The sequence below is a fragment of the Perna viridis genome, chromosome 13, assembly GCF_037379345.1.
Source record: "Perna viridis isolate PV_CMFRI_1.1 ecotype Kerala chromosome 13, ASM3737934v1, whole genome shotgun sequence".
NCBI classification, from domain to species: Eukaryota; Metazoa; Mollusca; class Bivalvia; order Mytilida; family Mytilidae; genus Perna; species Perna viridis.
Genome location: NC_142457.1, coordinates 27,745,499 through 27,767,041, shown reverse-complemented (window position 1 = coordinate 27,767,041; position 21,543 = coordinate 27,745,499). Strand labels below are relative to the sequence as shown.

The following is a 21,543-nucleotide window of genomic DNA, read 5'->3' as shown; positions in this document are numbered from 1 at the left end:
GATGTTTAATAGGTAAATGAGAATATTGTTCAGCTTATGTCATGGTTTTATACCTTTTGTACCTTTTATGTTGGTAAACGAAGCAAATGCGTGATTGTGGTAATTGCATTTCGTAATGAAATCTTAATGAATTTCTTTGATTTTGTATTTGTGTACAGAAATGTTTATATAGGTGCTTTGACATATTATATATCTGCCATTGCCATTAATTCATAATTTAAAAAAAGCAATTGTTGCCTCTTGTACATTACCTTGAAGAAAATGCTGTTAGCCGACTTATTTTTTTCCCTGCTATAATTTTCGTAACTAGCACATTGTTTTAAATTTATACCATAATGAAGGAACTGATTCTCGGCGATTTATTCTCGCGATTTTCCTTGCTTGCAAAATTAGCAAGAATAAGTAGCTTATGGTAGATATATGAAGCTTTATTTAAAGATCCTACTAAAATCATAGTTGCATGTTGTTTTTTTTTTCAATTACGGTAGCACTACTAATAAATAATATAAGTAGCAGTCCAGCTAAGAATCATGCAAAATGTGATTCATGGACGAAAAACCTTCATATCTTTTTTTTTCTGCTATTATGTTTAGATTGCCATATTAAAAAGAAATTAACATTCGATTTTTCATATAATTCGTGTTCTTAGAAGATAAAAATATATAGAATGTACTGAAGATTTCAAAATTAAGGGAAATAAGTCAATAAATGACACTCAAATACAATAGAATCTATTGGATTTTCAGTGTAGATTATCTCCTAAGAGCAGACTAATTGGAATGAATAATTATACATTTCATAATATAGACACATAAAACAACTTAATTACAAAAATAAAAATATGTAGCCCGCTTTGGGCTGTAACACATATTTCAAATTTTGCATGATTCTTACAATATTGCCATATAATTAAGGGAGATAAGTCAATAAATGACACTCGAATACAATACAATCTATTGGATTTTCAATGTAGATTATCTCCTAAGAGCAGAATAATTGGAATGAATAATTATACATTTCATAATATAGACACATAAAACAACTTAATTACAAAAATAAAAATTTGTAGCCCTTTTTTGTACTATTTCAGATTTTGCATGATACTTACAAAGACTGCTACTTAAACTATACGATACATTCTTGCAGAATTTCTGCAACTATATTGAATATAAAATAACTGATAATAAAATGTACTAATTGGAATAACTTTAGTGGTGTTAGAGTTACTCATTTACTTTGTAGATAACAACTCATTAGTTTACAGCTATCTAAAATTGAGAACATTAAATTTTAGATAATTTGATGACAACCCCAATCCAAAGACTTCGATTTAATTATTGTCTACTTTCTTTACTGGTGTAAAATTATTCCGACTTAAAGGGGAATTGATCTATATGAACTTATGATTTTTTTTAGAAATTTTTATCGCCTGTAGTGGCGACCCCGCGAATGGTATACCTATTTGGGACATGTTATCCATGAATAAGATATAAATGTGTTTTACGTCTCCTTGACATCCTTTCATATATTAAAACTTATTTAATAATTCAAAAGGCTATAAATGAAATGGTTCTCCTATGGTAACATTGATACGCTATTATGAATGAGTGAGCTGCTTACATATAACACGCATCACTGACTGTAAATATTGCAAAGGGTATTGGAAAATGTCATGCTTAATGTGCTTTTGGATTTGCTTGCTTATGTTTTTGTTCCTCAACATATTTTATTAAAGATTCCTTGATGGATAAAACAATTTTGTTAAACAAAATATTGGGAGCGGTAATATTTCATTAAACACATTCCACACACACAGTAAAACATTAACCTTATAAACATAGCCATGAAATGCAGGATTGCGACATATAGTTGGACCATCTTAAACCTGTATCACATATTTCAAATTTTGCATGATTCTTACAATATTGCCATATAATTAAGGGAGATAAGTCAATAAATGACACTCGAATACAATACAATCTATTGGATTTTCAATGTAGATTATCTCCTAAGAGCAGAATAATTGGAATGAATAATTATACATTTCATAATATAGACACATAAAACAACTTAATTACAAAAATAAAAATTTGTAGCCCTTTTTTGTACTATTTCAGATTTTGCATGATTCTTACAAAGACTGCTACTTAAACTATACGATACATTCTTGCAGAATTTCTGCAACTATATTGAAGTAAAATAACTGATAATAAAATGTACTAATTGGAATAACTTTAGTGGTGTTAGAGTTACTCATTTACTTTGTAGATAACAACTCATTAGTTTACAGCTATCTAAAATTGAGAACATTAAATTTTAGATAATTTGATGACAACCCCAATCCAAAGACTTCGATTTTATTATTGTCGACTTTCTTTACTGGTGTAAAATTATTCCGACTTAAAGGGGAATTGATCTATATGAACTTATGATTTTTTTTAGAAATTTTTATCGCCTGTAGTGGCGACCCCGCGAATTGTATACCTATTTGGGACATGTTATCCATGAATAAGATATAAATGTGTTTTACGTCTCCTTGACATCCTTTCATATATTAAAACTTATTTAATAATTCAAAAGGCTATAAATGAAATGGTTCTCCTATGGTAACATTGATACGCTATTATGAATGAGTGAGCTGCTTACATATAACACGCATCACTGACTGTAAATATTGCAAAGGGTATTGGAAAATGTCATGCTTAATGTGCTTTTGGATTTGCTTGCTTATGTTTTTGTTCCTCAACATATTTTATTAAAGATTCCTTGATGGATAAAACAATTTTGTTAAACAAAATATTGGGAGCGGTAATATTTCATTAAACACATTCCACACACACAGTAAAACATTAACCTTATAAACATAGCCATGAAATGCAGGATTGCGACATATAGTTGGACCATCTTAAACCTGTATCACATATTTCAAATTTTGCATGATTCTTACAATATTGCCATATAATTAAGGGAGATAAGTCAATAAATGACACTCGAATACAATACAATCTATTGGATTTTCAATGTAGATTATCTCCTAAGAGCAGAATAATTGGAATGAATAATTATACATTTCATAATATAGACACATAAAACAACTTAATTACAAAAATAAAAATTTGTAGCCCTTTTTTGGACTATTTCAGATTTTGCATGATTCTTACAAAGACTGCTACTTAAACTATACGATACATTCTTGCAGAATTTCTGCAACTATATTGAAGTAAAAAAACTGATAATAAAATGTACTAATTGGAATAACTTTAGTGGCGTTAGAGTTACTCATTTACTTTGTAGATAACAACTCATTAGTTTACAGCTATCTAAAATTGAGAACATTAAATTTTAGATAATTTGATGACAACCCCAATCCAAAGACTTCGATTTTATTATTGTCTACTTTCTTTACTGGTGTAAAATTATTCCGACTTAAAGGGGAATTGATCTATATGAACTTATGATTTTTTTTAGAAATTTTTATCGCCTGTAGTGACGACCCCGCGAATGGTATACCTAATTGGGACATGTTATCCATGAATAAGATATAAATGTGTTTTACGTCTCCTTGACATCCTTTCATATATTAAAACTTATTTAATAATTCAAAAGGCTATAAATGAAATGGTTCTCCTATGGTAACACTGATACGCTATTATGAATGAGTGAGCTGCTTACATATAACACGCATCAGTGTCTGTAAATATTACAAAGAGTATTGGAAAATGTCATGCTTAATGTGCTTTTGGATTTGCTTGCTTATGTTTTTGTTCCTCAACATATTTTATTAAAGATTCCTTGATGGATGAAACAATTTTGTTAAACAAAATATTGGGAGCGGTAATATTTCATTAAACACATTCCACACACACAGTAAAACATTAACCTTATCAACATAGCCATGAAATGCAGGATTGCGACATATAGTTGGACCATCTTAAACCTTGAAATATCATTTTCTAAAACGATATAATACAAAACATTTGGTCAGTAGACAGTCGACCATGTTAATTCAAAGAAATTCCCCTAAGCAATTTTTAAAGCTGATCAAGGCATGATTATAAAAAAAAACGAAGATGAAGGATGGTGTCTTAAAATTCGAAAAATAATTCATATATTTCAAAAGTGAAAAACAAATTATGAAAGAAATAACTATAAAGCCGATATTTATCTTGTCCTGTGGATTTAGAATGAGATAAATAAGGCAAAGTTGTTGAATTTGGTTACCGCATAGAGTTTTCGTTTATTGACGCTCTGCTGCCTTCAGTTTAAGGAGGTTGACCTTAGGTAAGGAAAACATCTGTTACAAATCATTGGAACGTTTGTCTTCAGCATTTTACATCAATCTCATGTAAGCATCAAAGTAACTTGGGTTGATTTGGGTTGATTCGTCTGGTTCAAACAGGTTTTCGAGTTATTAAATGTAGATATAGACAGGTTAACTGTAATAAAATACTAACATTTTCCAATGGCTATATTTAAGACGATAAAAATTTTTAATGTATCCATAAGTATAAATGTACTATTTTAAATATAATCCAGTTACATTGTAAAATCGTTTTAAATATGGACCAAGAATTAAAAAACATAGCCTTCTTTAACTGCCCCTGTTTATACAAAAAAAATATGATCTGTATAAGCTTTAAAAATAGCAGGATCGGGAGTAGGTCTAGAGCGATTTTGACTGTTGTACAGTAGGTATAAAAGAACAAAGTTTCTTTTCGGAGATGTACATATATGTTTTTTATCCTAAAATTTTATCTTAAGGAAGTAGACCTAGGGTATGGGACATAACTCTTGAGATTAGCGATATGTTATTTCACCAGAGCCTATCAAGCTTTCAATTGAAACAGAATAAAATTAGTACACAGTTTCTATGAAATGCCACGTTATTTTCTGTGTACTATGGCATTTTAAACGAAATTAAAAAAATAAAAATATGTTAGCTTCCCATTCATGAATTATATTTTGCATGATGCTTAGCTGAAGTACTACTTATTTCTCTATGTTTCTACAAAATAAAACAAAACAGAAGATATGATGCTTCTATCCTTGACTTGGGACTCGTTTAAGTGTCCTTTGATCAGGCTACTTTCGACTTTTGTTGGAGTAGTACGGTCAAAAGCCAAAAAGCTATAAACCATGATATAACTGAAGTAGTGAAACATTTCCACTTCTTAAACTGTACAGTATACAGTAAATCCTGCCTAAACCTAACCATGAATAATAAAAAAAACAGCCACTTTATTAAAGTCCCTTTGTATCGATTTTAATGTACTTTTAACCAGGGTAAATTGAACTCCTTTCTAAATCGAACAAATTTTGGTCCAATAAAAAATTCGGTAAAGACAGGTCTCACTATACTTAAATTGTATCCCCCTTGACTCGTTTTACGTCAACGTACTTAGTTAAAAGTTCAAATAATATATCTCAAAACTGGTTCAACTTCTAGCATGCATGCCTGCAAATGTACGCAGGGGTTAAAAATGATGTGCACCATTATCATGATCAAACACAATGATATCAACACAATGCAAATGACACTATTTAACGATGCGTGTTGTGTGTGTGAACAGTTGTTAATGACATAGCTTTTAACCCCATGAAATATATATTGAAACTATTTTCAAAAATAAATTTGGCTTTTGTGTTGGTGGGTTTTGTTTTGTTTTATTTGCACTCATACTCCTGTTGAACACACAGTAATTTCATTTCAATTCTATGCACCATAAGATAATCTATCAATTTATTTGGAGATTTTGATATATAATTACACTGACCAATGTACTTATCTTCTTCAGAAACGAAACCCAAAAATTAGATTTCAAGTGACATTTGAAATAAAAAAGACCGTATCAATTATTCTAAATAATTTAAATGAGTACCTGAACCATAAAATTCAAAGGTTAAACGTAGAGATTAAGGAGACCAAGTGTTCAGTACTGGTCTAGATATATGCCAAAGTTCATATAGCATTCTTGTTTTCTGTACACTTCAATTGATCATTCTTTTTAAAATTATTTCGCATTTGTAACATGGCATGGAAACTTCGTAAACACTGTCGATAATAAGGATACTGAATCAAAGGATACATTATACTAAGTGGTATTTATTGTTGTCTTGTATGACATCTTCTTTTGATTTATTATAAAAAACACTAAATATACGTACATCACGTACAGTGAATTAAAAAAGTTAAAAAAAACTGAACTAATGCATCTTTTACACTTTGCAGTTTTATTCAGCTTTTTAAAGTCATGGCACGTGATTTACGTATTTTATGGTGTTCCTAACTGCAGACGCTCAAATCTAAGCTCTTTGTCATATTCAGTTTCAAACTTCAGATAAATGGATCGTCAGGTCATTTGGTAAGAACCAAACAAATTTGTATGAATTCCAAACACTGGTAACGCCCTAATCATTGATATCATTCGCAATTTGATTGGATAAAAACATTTTTTACTGCAGTCAATCAGAATCCGGAATATGTGTCTAGAAATCGGAACAATGGTGCACAAAGGTTGAAAAGTGGGGATATATGACAAGAGTGTAGCTCTTTGTAAGGAAACGCACATAGACCTATATGTGGTAAGATTATTAGATTTTACAGTTTTAATGCATTTATATGATATTTGTAGGGTAAGAATTAAGTAAAATTTTGAATAAAGGGTTTTTAGCAATAAAAATAAATACAAAAAAAGTATTGTGTACTTCTGTCTTTGCAACATTGTATTAAATTTGACTGTGTATAGGGAATGATTGTTAAGAAAACTTTTTATTCCTAGTATTTCTATTTAATCGAGTTTTAATTCAAATATTTTTTTCTATATTGACAGTTCTATTAGTTTATCTACCGCTTTACTTATGGACCATAACCAGGCGAATTTGAATTAAACGTCTAAGTATATAATAGTGATATTTATTTTAAATTAGAGGAGTTTGAATTTTAGTTTTCATTTTTGAATGTTGTCTTTAACAATATGGTTAAAACGCGCGCATAATTTCTGAATTCATATTCTAGAAAAGCAGAGGACGCTTACCCTACAGGTGCACCTGGTCCATGCTCCTATTTTTTTAGTGGAGTGCGAGTTGCTAATTTACTTCAGTTACTATGTATGTGCTATTTTGATTGCTTTATGTTCGTTGTTGTGTTTGTCTGTTTTCTATGTCTGGTCTTTGTTCCTGGATTATATTCTTTTGATTTCCGCTAGAATCTTGGTTCCCTTGATTACTCTTTTGTTGAAATCAGTTAGATTACAATGCCAAAGCTAATTTGATTGTTAGTTTCAATTTTGAATTAACTGACATCATACTATTTCGAATTTCATTTAAAATTCAAAAGGTTTTCCATGTAAAAAAAATCAGGCAGATCCTATGATATGGGTGGCACATGGTCAATTTTATCCCACAAAATATTTTGTTCCAATGTAATGTACATCATATTATGTTCAATAGCATAACGTTCGCTTTAAATCGACAATGGATGGCTCGTCAAGGAGTTTTTAACAAAGCAACCAAATTTTAATGAAATTTTAATGCTTTCTATGTAATTTATTTCTCATCAATTAATCATCGCAGTTAATTAAATACCAACATTCAACTTTGAAAAAGGATGCATTGGTGAAAAAGGTGAAAATATCCTAAAACAAAATTTGTCATGTGCCAACCACCGCCTAGTTTTGCATGACACCCTTTTAAATTATAAATTTAAACACCATTACAAAATATGCATACTTTGACATAAACGGTACGGTATTAAAAATACACAAATACGTTATCGATTGGCACAAACATTCAGTGAACGATGTGTTAAAGACAATCATATTAATATTAAAAATTGCAATATGCTGTACACTTGATTCAGGCGTTAAACTCTCATCATCCCCTTTAGAATCAAATACACATGAACCGGAATTGATTCTAAGCAAGAAATATTCATAACCAAAACTTTTGAAAAGGGAATCAAATCCATCTCCAATGAGTTCTAACCTGTGCAATATGTGCAATACAAGGATTGAAGCATGGAATGACGCCTTCAGTTTGTTTCTTTTTTTTTTAATAACACTGCAAATTGTGATAAAAAGAATATGATATAAATTGGGGTCAGACAGGTTAACCGATTTGTGAACGATGTATAAACCATTGAAAATTGTTTTAAATGTCTGAATAGTTACAGGGGCGTTGTATCATCATGTTCAACCTGGAGTCGTTCCTTTGTAAAGTATATCAATTTTCCCCCATATTGGACTTTGATATTCAACGTATTGTGTCCATGTGTGAAAGTGGAGCAGATCGTGCATTTTTGACATTATCTTTGTAAACGAGCTTAGATTTGACAATGAAATGGTAAATCAAAATAATGAAAAACTTTCGGCTCATTTTTATTTGGAAAATAAGGTAGTTGCGTAAAATAATTGTAATGAATTTATTATAATGCAGATTAAACTAACTGCTCTCTAGAGGAAAATAAAAGCAATGGTATAAAACTGTGAACACAGCGCATTGAATTGCGCCAAGAATTTACTAAGAAAATATAAATATCATTACAGGTATGAAATGCTCAATTGAGTAATTCGATATGAAGGATCAAAACCAAAGTGACTGGAAAATAGTGTTACGCGATCGATACTAAAATGTATAAATGTACATTTATCATAGCAAATTACCAAAATTAAATCTAATAACAGTTGCCATGTAAAGTCATTACAATTTTTCATCATATATTAAGTACCAATCCATATAAAATTCAGACACTGCCTATGATACAGGTGATTCATGGTGTAGAAAAATCCACGGAACAAACAACGCTTTTCCAGTCTACATATGCTACACATTCACATAAAGATAATCATTTTTGCATTCAGATATGCATTTTTTAGAAACTCACACATTTACCTCCCACTAAAATCAACCAAATGAAACCTAATCAAGAACAATAACTCTTGCACAGTTCAAATTTCATGTTAAATCTATATGATTTTTATCACAAAACCGCAACAACCAAATGAAAAGCTAAGACTGGTTGTGTGATTAGTAAACTGTTTCTGAAGAAGAAATAAAACTGAATTCGGTGGGTTTTTGACATGCATGAATCACCTTTTGTCTGATTTTTAGAAAGACTGTTACTTAAGTAGTAAATACAGACGTTTTGTATACCCGATAAAGGCTTGAACTGTTTTAGCAGTATTAAGTATTATGACGTCACATCAATGTATAACATGTATAACAGATTTTGCCATGTATCATTTTTATGTAATTTTTTTTTCAGAAACTTATCAAAATGTTGACTAAACCAAAACGTGTTGCTGTAATAGGGGCTGGTATTATGGGAGTATCGGCATTGAGAAAGTTGTCAGAAGACAAAAACTTCCAACTGGTATGTTTTGAAAGGAACTATGAAGTTGGAGGAGTCTGGCTTTACACCGATCAAACAGTAAACACGGACTTTGGAAAACCAATAACATCAGCTGTCTACAATAATTTAAAGTAGGACACAATAAAATTATTTTTTACATGTCCAGTGTAATTAAATGCAAACGTTTAGCTCTCCAACCTTAACTTTAAATTCTACAGTGCATTCTATATAATCTATATCTCTTATGAACAAGGATTATATGAAAAACAGCATTTTGATTTCTGTTCACTACAGCATTTTAAGCAAAACATCAAAAATATAAATATGTAGGCTTTCCGACCATGAATCACATTTTGTATTGTTTTTATTCTGAATCTTGATCTACTCCCCTACAAGAACCTGATTTAATATTATCCTGGTTCATTTAAGGAATTCAGATATTCTGTCAAATTTGGACTAGGGTTTCATTAGCCTAAAATACAACATAAATGACTCATAAAGTGTTGAAAGATTTAATTGTGAATCCATAAATTGAATCCATCACAAATAAGAAAACATTAAGACTTCTTAAAACTCTTGCATTAGTAGGACAAACTAATGGGTTGAAGTTTACTGAATTCAGATATTCTGTCAATTTTGTACTTTTTTGTCACTTTCCAGACATCTTTTTGTAAGGAAATGGTGTCTATACCAAATTAACAACTTATTACTGTTAATACATTCACTATTACATAGCTTATCATAGTTCTGGATGTAAAAAACAATATCAAAATGTACTTTTTTCAGCAGTTTTTGTTCAATACGATGTCATTCCACTAAACTAATTGTTCATTTATTAGTATTTATTTATAAATTTCGACACCATGGTCTAAATAATCGTTTAGCATATCTGAGATACTGATAAACTTCATATGTCAAAGGCCCAGGCTCTGTAAAACCGGATATGACCTTCACCAAGCAGCACGGTAGGTGATTGCCAAAATGCAGTATTTGCCCAATTTTCACATCAATCGACTTCACGCTTTTTGGTTTTTTTTTTTTTTTTTTTTTTTTTTTTTTTTTGTTTTTGTTTTTTTGTTTTTTTGTTTGTTAGGTTAGTGCTGCTTGTCTCTGTGGTAATTTTATTATTTTTGTTTTTTTTTTTTTTTTGTTTTTTTGTTTGTTTTTTTTTTTTGTTTGTTTTTCTTTTTTTTTTGTCGTTGTCAATACATTCAATCGCAATGATGTTTCGTACATGACTTCCCCTCTTTGATAAGCTCCTTTTTATAGGCACTTTAGTATGCTCGTATGTTCGCTTTCCTTGGTCGAAGAACCATATGGTGGTAGAATGATAAATTTAACACTGATCTAAAAATAGAATTTGCAATGAATATTGTATTGGAAGGAATAAAGAAAAGGTAGTGGTCGTTGAGCAATGTAATTCAAGAATGATTATTTACATGATTATTGGACAAGGTTTAAAAATTTATAGTATAATCAAAGCGCCAATGGCGATGAACCTCGGAAGTCATGAGATATTTATACATGTAGATATTTAAAAAAAAAAACTTATAATGCGCCGATGGTAATTTGTTCTTTTTGTATTTCCTAAAAGATTAATTATCTAAAACGGGATTAGCGCTTTCACCACTACTAGAACTACGCATCTGCACAATACTGATGATTTCCTCTTCAAATCTCTTTTTCTTTCCTTTTTTGTTCCGTTTCATTCCGTTTTTCTTTTGTTCCTCAATGTGTAATCTTCACAACCATTTTTTTTAGTTTCTAACGTATCCATTCATGTGAAATCCATATATGGATATCAAAGGCATTGATAAAATACAGTTCAAACTTCTATATATGTATTTGAATTTTTCTTTGACAATCAATCGTGTAAAATATAGTTTCAATCGTATATTGTAAAAACGGGCAATGTATTTATATAATAATAATAAATTTAATACAGTTTAAAATTCTTCCGCCAAACTTCTTTCGCGGTGGAAGTACTTTTAAGGCGGTTATCAACCGGAAATCCTTTTTATTGACATCAGATGGTTATAAGACTCAGAAGTCACATGACTTTCGAATAAAACTATTAACTGCATGACAAACATTTAGAAACTTCGATCTTCAGTTTTAGAGTTGTATTCTATCCTGCAGTCTTCGACGTTATGTATGAAGGTAGTCTCTGTTTCCTTTCTGGGTTTTTAGTCGTGTATTTGAATTATCATGTCTCTAAAGTGATCTACTTTTTTAATGTTTCGATATTTGCTGATTTTTCGACCTTGCTGTTAATAAATTATCCTTCATTTTCTGACAGTTTCAGTTACTTATTCAAAGGAGAAAAATGACAGTTATTAACAATATTTTACGTGGTATATTAATTCTTTAAACTGATAGTTGTATCTACAAGAAAACCACGTTTGTTTCATTGACAACATATATTATATCATTATATCATTTTATAGTTGATATAAATTTGTATAAATGAACTCAATAATTCATGTACTTAACTTCATTATAAGACAATGCAAATTCTCTATTATTATCCATTGATAATTTTTCTGAGACTTAAAAGGGTTCATCGACGTTTTAAAATTCACGATTATATGAGGAAATTTTGTATCAAAGAAATATATTTTGGCATGATTCTTGTCTGGAGTGCTATTTAAATGAGAATATTTCAACAGGTTCTTCATTGTTCTTTGATTCTATTCTTAAATGTACTAGCACACAAATTCTAATGTACATTACTTTCGTCCGACTCCATATGTAACTAATTATTGCGTTTTGTGTTGTTTATTTTCTTAAGTATAAAGAATGGAATATCAACAGTATCTTAAATCGTTTTTCAGTGCCTTTGTTGAGAAACATCTTTTTATTTGTTTGTATGTATGTATTTATTTATTTATTTATTTATTTTTGCCTTTCAGGACCAATATACCAAAGCAGCTAATGGAGGTACCAGGATTCCCTGTTGATGGTTTCAAATCTTTCCCGTCTCACAGAGATATACTGGCTTATATAAAATCTATAGTGGACAGATGTGGTCTCCGACAATATATCAAGGTGATTTAAATTTAAAATATATTTGTTTGTGGGTATTTGAGTAGCTGTCTTTGTAAGAATCATGCAAAATCTGAAAAATGTGATACACCCAAAAAAAGGCTACATAATTTTATTTTTGTAATCAAATTGTTTTATGGGTCTATACTATGAAATGTGTAATTATTCCGTCAAATCTGTCTGCTCTTAGAAGACAATCAACATTGAAAATCCAGTAGAATCTATTATATTTGAGCGTCATTTACAGCGTAATCTCCCTTAATTTTGAAATCTACAGTGCATTCTATATAATTTTTATCTCCTAAGAGCACGGGTTATATGAAAAACCACATGTTAATTTCTGTTTACAATGACATTTCAAACATATATCAAAAATAAAAATATGTAGGCTTTTTACCCATGAATCACATTTTGCATGATCCTTCGCTGGGGTGCTACTTAAAAGGGGTTACGTAAACCTTGGTCATATTATTAAGCCATGTTCACCGTTTTCGTAAACAAATAGAAAAACTGAGTGTAGTTTAAAAATGATACTTTACCTATTATAGTATAGTAGTATTATAGTAGTGTAATGAATTATATATTGCGTGTTTCAGTTGTTTAAAATAGGATGAGGTTGACGACAGTACAAACTGGTCCAAATGTTTGACAAAATGAATTAACTGATACAATAAAACAAAAATCCAGTATTCTCATTGTGAAAATAAAAGAAATCTTAGTATTGTATAATGTGAAAGTTTCAATTAAACAGTGTAACATGTCTAAACAGAACCCTAAATATTCCGAAAACCCGTCTAAATTTGTCTAATCCTGTCTAAACCAGATACTTTTTGAAGTTCATTTGTGTTAATTTTAATGTATTGTAACCTGGGTAAACCGAACGAATCCGAAAACCTGTCTAAACCAGATACTTTTTGAAGTTCATTTCTGTTAATTTTAACGTATTTTAACCTGGTTAAACCGAACGAATTCGAAAACCCGTCTAAACCAGGCACTTTTTGAAGTTCCTTTGGGTTCATTATTTTTAAAAAATGCAAACATTTTCAAAATGTGATACAATGTTGGGAATACCACATATTTTTATCATTAAAATTATGTTTGAAATGTTATAGTTAACAGCAGTTAACACGTGAATTTTATTTTCTATTCTTTTAATATAGACTCGTTAAGCAACTTTATAAGTAAAATTAAAATGTATAGACTATAAATCCAAAAAGGTATCTTTATTACACAATAGATCTTAATAGAGTTTTTTTTTGCGAAATTAAGAAGCTGTGAAAGTTGCTTCCTAATTCGCACAAAAAGGAAGTATCCGCAAAAATAAATTGGTTTATGTGCAGTAAATCATAATAGTACGGAAGCCCATAGGGGATCTTAAAAAAATAGAATTATATTTGATATATTCAAATCGTTATTTCAGTATATTCATATCGTTATCTCGATATCTATATAGTAATCACGATGTATTTATTTCGTTATCTCAATATAATTATTTCGTTATATCGATAAAATTAATTCGTTATATCGATATAATTATTTCGTTATATCGATATGTTTATTTCGTTATCTCGATATAATTATATTAGATGTACATGTATATCGTTATTGAGGTTTTTGAGAGTTTGATTTCAAATACTTGTATGTCTGTTTATTTGTTTCAATCATTATTTCTTACATTTTTTGCGTCATTGAACATAAATTAATTATATTTATTCCAAAGGCATTAACGGAATATTCTAAGGTTTGTGATCGATAAAACATCTACATGTATGTGCGTCTGGTCATTTCAGATGTCTGACATATGGTATAAATATGGTGTTGAATTTCTAGTAGCAGACACATTTAATATTAATATTATCTTCAGTTTAACAGTGAAGTGAAGGAGGTTAAGCCCGTTCATCAAAGGGAGAACAAAACAAAATGGTTGGTTACCTACAGTGATGTCCGCAGAAAGTCCGACCTTCATACAGAGGAATTCGACGCTGTAATAGTCAGTAATGGGTACGGTTTTCTTTCCTCTTTGTTGTGCAGTGAGCTTGAATTATTTGTGGTGAGAAAACAATTATAATTAAAAAGACAAGGATTGTTGATAACAATGAAAATGTCGAAGTATAATGTTCTCAGGACTTAAATGGCCAAATTTTCGTATCGAAATAACAAATTTCGAAAATGATTTAAAATGTTTACAAACCGGTGCAGCATATTCAGCGGTCATAACCTTCTATTTTGTATATTTCAGAAATTGTTCAGTCCCAAACTTACCTGAAGTGGAAGGGGAAAATGAGTTTTCCGGTCACATGATCCACAGTATTCGTTACCGCCACCCAGAATTGTTTGAAGGTCAGACTGTTGCTGTTCTAGGTCGAAGCTACTCTGCGATCGACATTTCGTCTGATCTATCAAAGCATGCAAAGCAGGTGATTTAATTATTCTAGAACTAAAAAGCAATTTATTTAACATAGTTCAACCGAAAAGATTTTTTAAGAAGCCTCAAGGTAATCACTTGTTTTACCAGAAAATGTCCGTATAAGTCGATTATTTTATCTAGAATGATGGTGATAGATTTCCCGTCCATAGTAAAATATTAGGAACTAAGATCTCTATGAATTATTTTGATATTTGATACAGTTGCAAAAACAATCCATATTTTCGCTCCTTGTAATGTTTTAATTTCGTCAACTGTAGAATAATAGTTAAATAAGCATGAATATTGGGCTTTTTTATCTGTGAAAAACTCCTGTAGTGACGCAAGAATTCATATATATATATTTAACTCCTTGGAGTGCGGAAGACATGACGGCAAAACCTGAAACCTGTCTATGAAGAAATATTAACCTCAGTTATGTGGTTCACATTAAGGTTTATATTTCAAATAGACAAAAAAAAATAAAGTTCCTTATAACTTAATTTTAGTATAAAATTTCAATAAGTAAATATTCATGACAAGGTCACATAACAAAATTACGCCAATGATATGATAGACGTAACGTTTCATCTAATCCGATTTTTTTTTTCTTTTTCTTAGATGAAATAATTGTTGCTTTAAACAAAGCATAATCTTTTCCTAATTTGTATCAGGTCTACATGTGTCACCGTGGAAAGCCTGTGGCGACAAAACTGCCAAAAGGGATCACTGAGAAGACTTCGTCGTTCAAACGATTCAAAGAAAACTCCGTCGTTTTAGAAAACGGAGAAGATATACCGATTGATTCTGTTGTTTATTGTACAGGATACAAATTTGACTTCCCTTTCCTCCCAAAAGGAATGATAAAACTTGGAAAGGATAACAATATATGCAACATTTACCAAAGCATACTACCAGTTGATTACTCAACTTTGTTGTTTATGGGTTTACCGAGAGAATCTCCAGATTTTCCCACCAGCGAATATCAGGCTTTATTTATCCGTGCTGTTCTGGATGGCACCGCTAATCTTCCGTCCATTAACGAGAGAGCGGAAATGGTAGCAAAGGGCATTTCTTGTATTGTCGATCGGTATGGCTGGTTGGACTGGATAGTAGAGTTGGCTGAAATGGCCAACACTAATGGACCTCAATTTGGCAAGGCTTTGAAGCAAATATGGGATTATCATTACAATCTCTGGCTCACAGACTGGCCAAACTGTTGGTCGCTTTCATACAAAATAAATGGTCCAGATTCATTTGTTATCATGTAGATAGATCAAATATTATGTTAAATGAGGTTCAACTTGGTAATACTCAACAAAATGTTTGAATTGTAAGTTTTTCTTAAGTAGAAAGGGAGGGAACTATGTTTGAAATAATGGGATTTATTATGTACACATCTAAAATGCTTTCCTATAAAATTATAGTTTGTGATATAACGACGAAACGCGAATTTCTCTTCCATTGTGAACGACAACATAACAATTTGAAATATACACAAAACATTATAGTACAATATACAATAGGTAAACTCACATCCAGCTGAGACAGTTGTATATTTATATGGAATGCCAACAGGGTCAAAATTATTAATCTGTAAATTGTTAATTTGTAACTTCTTGATTCGTAAATTGTCAAATTGAAATTCGTAAATTGTCGATTTGTAACTTGTAAGTGTGTAACTTTCCATTTTGTACATTGAAAATCTGTATATACAACTTTGAAAATCTTCATTTGCAACTTCTCACTTCGAAATGCGTTTTTCGAGACTTGTAAATCATCAAATATTCTTAATTTGTAACTCGTCATTTTAAACTTTCTTTGGAATCGTGGACAAATCGTCCTTTGTCATTCTTCATTTGACAATGTAATAAACCACGTAAGATTGACAATTGGTAGTCCGTAATCTGAAGTTTTGTGACGTGAAACAAGTCGATTCGTGAAATGTTAAATTATGCTTAGTTGCATTATATGTTAACGATCATTATGACGACAGATGGCGCTCGGGATTGGAAGACAACATGCGGCCTGCTGTCCAGAACGGAAATTGAACTGTTTGGTCTTAAAAAGGTCGAGAATTTTTTAATACTTTTTGGCTGTAACTTTAGTTTCTGTGATATTCAAAAATTTAAAGTGATTTCTAAAGAGTAATAAAAGTGCTTTAAATTGGTTATAAGTTGTTTTTTCCGTTCGTTTTTGTTTTTGTTTGTTTGTTTGTTTGGTTGGTTTTTTTTGTTTTTTTTTTATAATATCAAAACATTAAAGCGGAAATCTTGACAGGACGAACTTTTTCTGACAAGAAAATGGCGATAAAAGGGGGACGTGTCGATGAATAAAGTTCATTATTGATAAAATGTGTTACGTCTGTCAAATAATGTTTACTTATTCTTAAAGCTGATAGTAATAGGCACATTTTGATATAAAAATTATTTCATTTTGAGTCAGTTAGGTGGGAAAATCTTGACAGGACGGACTTATTTTGTTACGTTATTTGTGTCGTTTTATTTACGGGGGTGCGGTAACAATACATAAAATATCAGAAATTTGTTTAATGTCTGTCAAAAATATTCATCATATTCTTAAAGCTTATACTTTTTTCTACATTTTGATGTATAGATATTTGAAATTGAATTAGAGATAAATTGAAAGTCTTGACAGTATGAAGTCTTCATTTATCGTCATAAATAGACCTAGAACTATATTATACGTAGTTGTTATGTATTCCTTTCTAAAATAAATTGTCAGTTTTGACTTTCCTTTGAACTTGCTTTATTTATTTTTATTATTTTTATTTATTTAAATTTTGTTTTTAATTTTTTTACTATTATGACATTGTCAGTTGTGTTTTAACTGTTGTGGGTTGGGGAGCATATATTACATTTGCGAACTTCTTGGTCCTACGTTTGCGAACCGTTTGTAAACTTAACATTTGTGAAACCAATGATATGAAATATAAAATTTTGTATAGACTTTTAGTCCATGAGCTGGGAGGGTCCACCGTGCACCCCCCCCCCAACTCATCCACTTCATGGTGATTTTTAGATACCGGTAACACTTATAAAATGAAAATAATGTACCCCTACCCCGCCGAAAAATCGCTAAAGTTGGCATATTTTTCAATGTCAAAACCCCTAGAGTATTTATGCTTCGGTAAAAAAAATGGCTTATTTGGTATTTTCTGTTTTCTAGGGGTAGGGGTAATATTTTTACCATTTTTTTTTTAAATCTGCTGAAAATTAGTTTGTTTATGGTTTATTTATGTAGAAAATAAAATTATTTATCGAATGATACCAAATTTGGGACGTTTCACTTCAGCAATAACTTGTAGAGTAGAATTTATCTGACTTTTACGGAAAATTCGAGAATTCCATTTTATGTATTTTTGGATAAATTCTGACTAAGAAAATCTGCAAAATTTATCAAAAGAACCACAGAAGTATAAATTGTGATAATACTAAACAGAAAATACCAAATAAATCGTTTTTTAATGACATATAAATACTCTAGGAGCATTGAAAAATATATCAATATATGTCAATCTATGCAATTTTTTGGCGGGGTAGGGGTACATTTTATTCATTTTTCCCCTAAACGCTAAGTGTAACTGCAACGGTATTGGTACCATTGTACAGCTGGGACATTGGGCTACATGATGATACAGACATATGCAAGTTTACTACGTTTTAAAGAAAGACGAATTTCGTAGAATCAAAATACTCAAAAAATTGATTTTTGCTTCAACGACGTATAAAAAGTAGCCGAAAAATACAAAAATGCTTCAGCGAATTTTTTGGCGACAAAAATATTCTGAAATGGGAGGTATAAGGGTACCTACAAATGATATTTTGATTGATAAGTAGGGGGTGCGCGGGGGGTTATCTCAACCTACGTACTATTTTATATAAATATTTATATAACAGTTCAGATATGTGGTGTGATCCGCTTTGAATTTCGCTCAGTAATCACCCTTTCACATTTCTTTGGCTATATTCATATTTCTTTGTTTTCGTATTTCAATAAATTCAATAGTGCTATATATCCTACTTGTTATCCTACTTTCAACCCAGAGGCATGGCTAAAAGCTTTGTAAAGGTGCATATTTTCAAAAAGTTCGCAAATGTAACAAAGAAGTTTGCAATTGTAATGTATCGGTTGTTATTGAGTTAATTTGGTTACAAGCTAATTAAAATGACATGTTGTGTTAAAAGATTAACTGAGTTAACAGCGTCTGTTAATTGTGTGGTGTAATTGTTTGATGTATATTTAAGTAGGCTTTGTTTAGTACATACCAGGCTTTCTCATGTTCAGCATCTGCACAAGATTTGTGTTTGCAAACACTATATTATATCTCTTAACCTTATTTTATAGTCATACCCTATCATGTCCCCAATACCATCGGCCTCACCACAATCTCAATTCATTTCTACAGTTGCAGTTTTTTATTTCATTTTACCTACCTGACCCATTTGTGAATTAGTAAACATTCTGAACTCTCCCCTTTCCAAACATGAAATTAAATGTTCTCTCATATATCGTTTTCGGTATTGATTATGGAGACCCCCAGTAAAACCACTTGTACAGAGTTGAACGGTGTTTGTAATCGCATGTAAACCATAATCAATTGAATAAGAATGTAAATGAGTTTCTGGGATTTTGACGAGAAGTCGCTATTGCCATCACTTGTTCCGTGATGTCCGTCGTCGTTAACACTTTTTTTTTCAAAATTCTTCTAGCTCCACTGACACTACATGACCAATTGGAACCAAACTTGTAAATTTCCCCTTACGTATCCTGCATAGAAATGATGTGGGGATTTTTGATGAACATTATATAAATTTCAGATATTTTATGTATTGTTACCATATCCCCGTAAAAAAATGCACAAATTACGAAACAGAAAGGGTCCGTCCTGTCACCTGTCAAGATGTTCTCCTTTAACGTTCTCAAAATTAAATATTTAAATATACTGTTGAATACAGACTTTAAGAATATGTAAATATTTTTTGACAGACATTTATAATTTAGAAAAAAATACCTTTGTTTTGTTCCCACATCCGATACCCAATTAAAAATTTCATGTTGGAGAGAGTTCGTCCTGTCAAAATTTTGAATTTATTTCTGGACATATTTCAAAAACATACATATCAAAATGTAGCAAAAAGTTTAGCTTTAAAAATATTTTAAGGACTTTTGACAGACATGAAATAACTTTCAAGTTTTTGGTGTTTTGTTACCGCACCCCCGTAAAAAACGACACAAATCACGTAACAGAATCAGTCCGTCCTGTCAAGATTTTCGCACCTAACTGACTCCAAATGAAATAATTTTCAATTAAAATGTGCCTATTATATTACTACAAGCTTTAAGAATAAGGAAACTTTTTTTTGACATGTCCCCCTTTTTATCGGCATTTTTTTCAGATAAAGTTCGTCTTTATTTTATTGTTGATATTTTCTAAAAAAAAAATTCAACCAATTTAAATCACTTTTGTTATTCTTTAGAAATCACTTCAATTTTTTTTAATTCCACTGAGTGAAGCCAAAGGTATAGACAAAATAATGCCCGTCCTGTTTTAAGACCAACCGGTTTAATTTCCGTTCTGGACAGCAGAAAGCAGTGCCGCATTTTGTCTTCCAATCCCGAGCGCCATCTGTCGAAAGTTACAAAGAAAGAATATTTTCATGATTTACCAGTCTCGGAAAACGCATTACGAAGTGAGGAGTTGCAAATGAAGAATTTCGGAGTTAGAAAAGTTGTATTTCAAAGTTGCAAATACAGATTTTCAATGTACAAAATGGAAAGTTACACACAAGTTACAAATTGATAATTTACGAATTTCAAATAGACAATTTACAAATCAAGAAGTTACAAATTAACAACTTACGGATTTCAAATTGCCAATTTACAAATGAAGGAGTTACAATTTAACAATTTACGGATTAAGAATTGTGACCCCGTTGGCATTCCATACATTTATACGTAATCGTGTACAACACAGTAGGCTTGTAATTATAATTAATCCGGAATACACGTGCATCCAACATGAGTACAGACTAGATTCATTTGTTTGTTTTTATTTTAATTAAAAGTTTAATGAGAAGTTGTAATTTTACTGTATTCATTAAGCACTTTATCAACTCGGTGGAACGTAAGGTATTTCTAGAAAACTATATATATTGATACTGGGTTTCTTCTTTATTGAAGTGTACAGTCTAACTTCAAAGGGATTTGCCGTTCGGAGATGTTATCGAGGTCACATATAATAACTGTCTTGTGTTTATCGGATTGGTTTTATAATCTGGCAGTTATCTTGACACAAATTTGAAAAGGATAGGTGCTTGCCGATGTTCCTCAGGAAAAAGTGGTGATAGGACATTAATCATTTGCATTTTTTGTCAATTTTACACATGAAAATGGCAAATTGTCCAATAAAAAGGGGATTCCAACCCCTTGCACCCCATCTAAATCCGCTACTTAATCTTCTTATTACCATTCCTGCACAAATACACACAGGACTTAATAAACGATCTGAAATCACTGTTCATAGAAAAGTCGAAATAACATTACAACACCTTTTGACGTCATACTTTCGAGACGAAATGCACCATAACCAAAATAAAACACACGATCTAGGTTTTTTGACAAAAAATATCACTTTTCAAATATTGTATCCATGAATTATTGCAACAACATCGCAACTTATCAAAACCAAAACATAAGGAGATAGACCTAAGGTAAGGGACAC

The 21,543-nt window shown here is 30.9% G+C and overlaps 1 protein-coding gene across 1 annotated transcript; it reads left to right on the top strand.

Annotated features, from left to right (window-relative positions):
* Positions 1–9,274: 9,274 nt before the first annotated feature.
* On the top strand, positions 9,275–16,137 carry LOC148600191 (uncharacterized). Its single transcript, XM_088558663.1, has 5 exons — positions 9,275–9,480; positions 12,262–12,397; positions 14,259–14,395; positions 14,634–14,811; positions 15,473–16,137. Exons 1-5 carry the CDS (start codon positions 9,275–9,277, stop codon positions 16,067–16,069), a joined length of 1,254 nt encoding a protein of 417 aa, XP_088414789.1. The 3' UTR covers positions 16,070–16,137.
* The last annotated feature ends 5,406 nt before the right edge of the window (positions 16,138–21,543 follow it).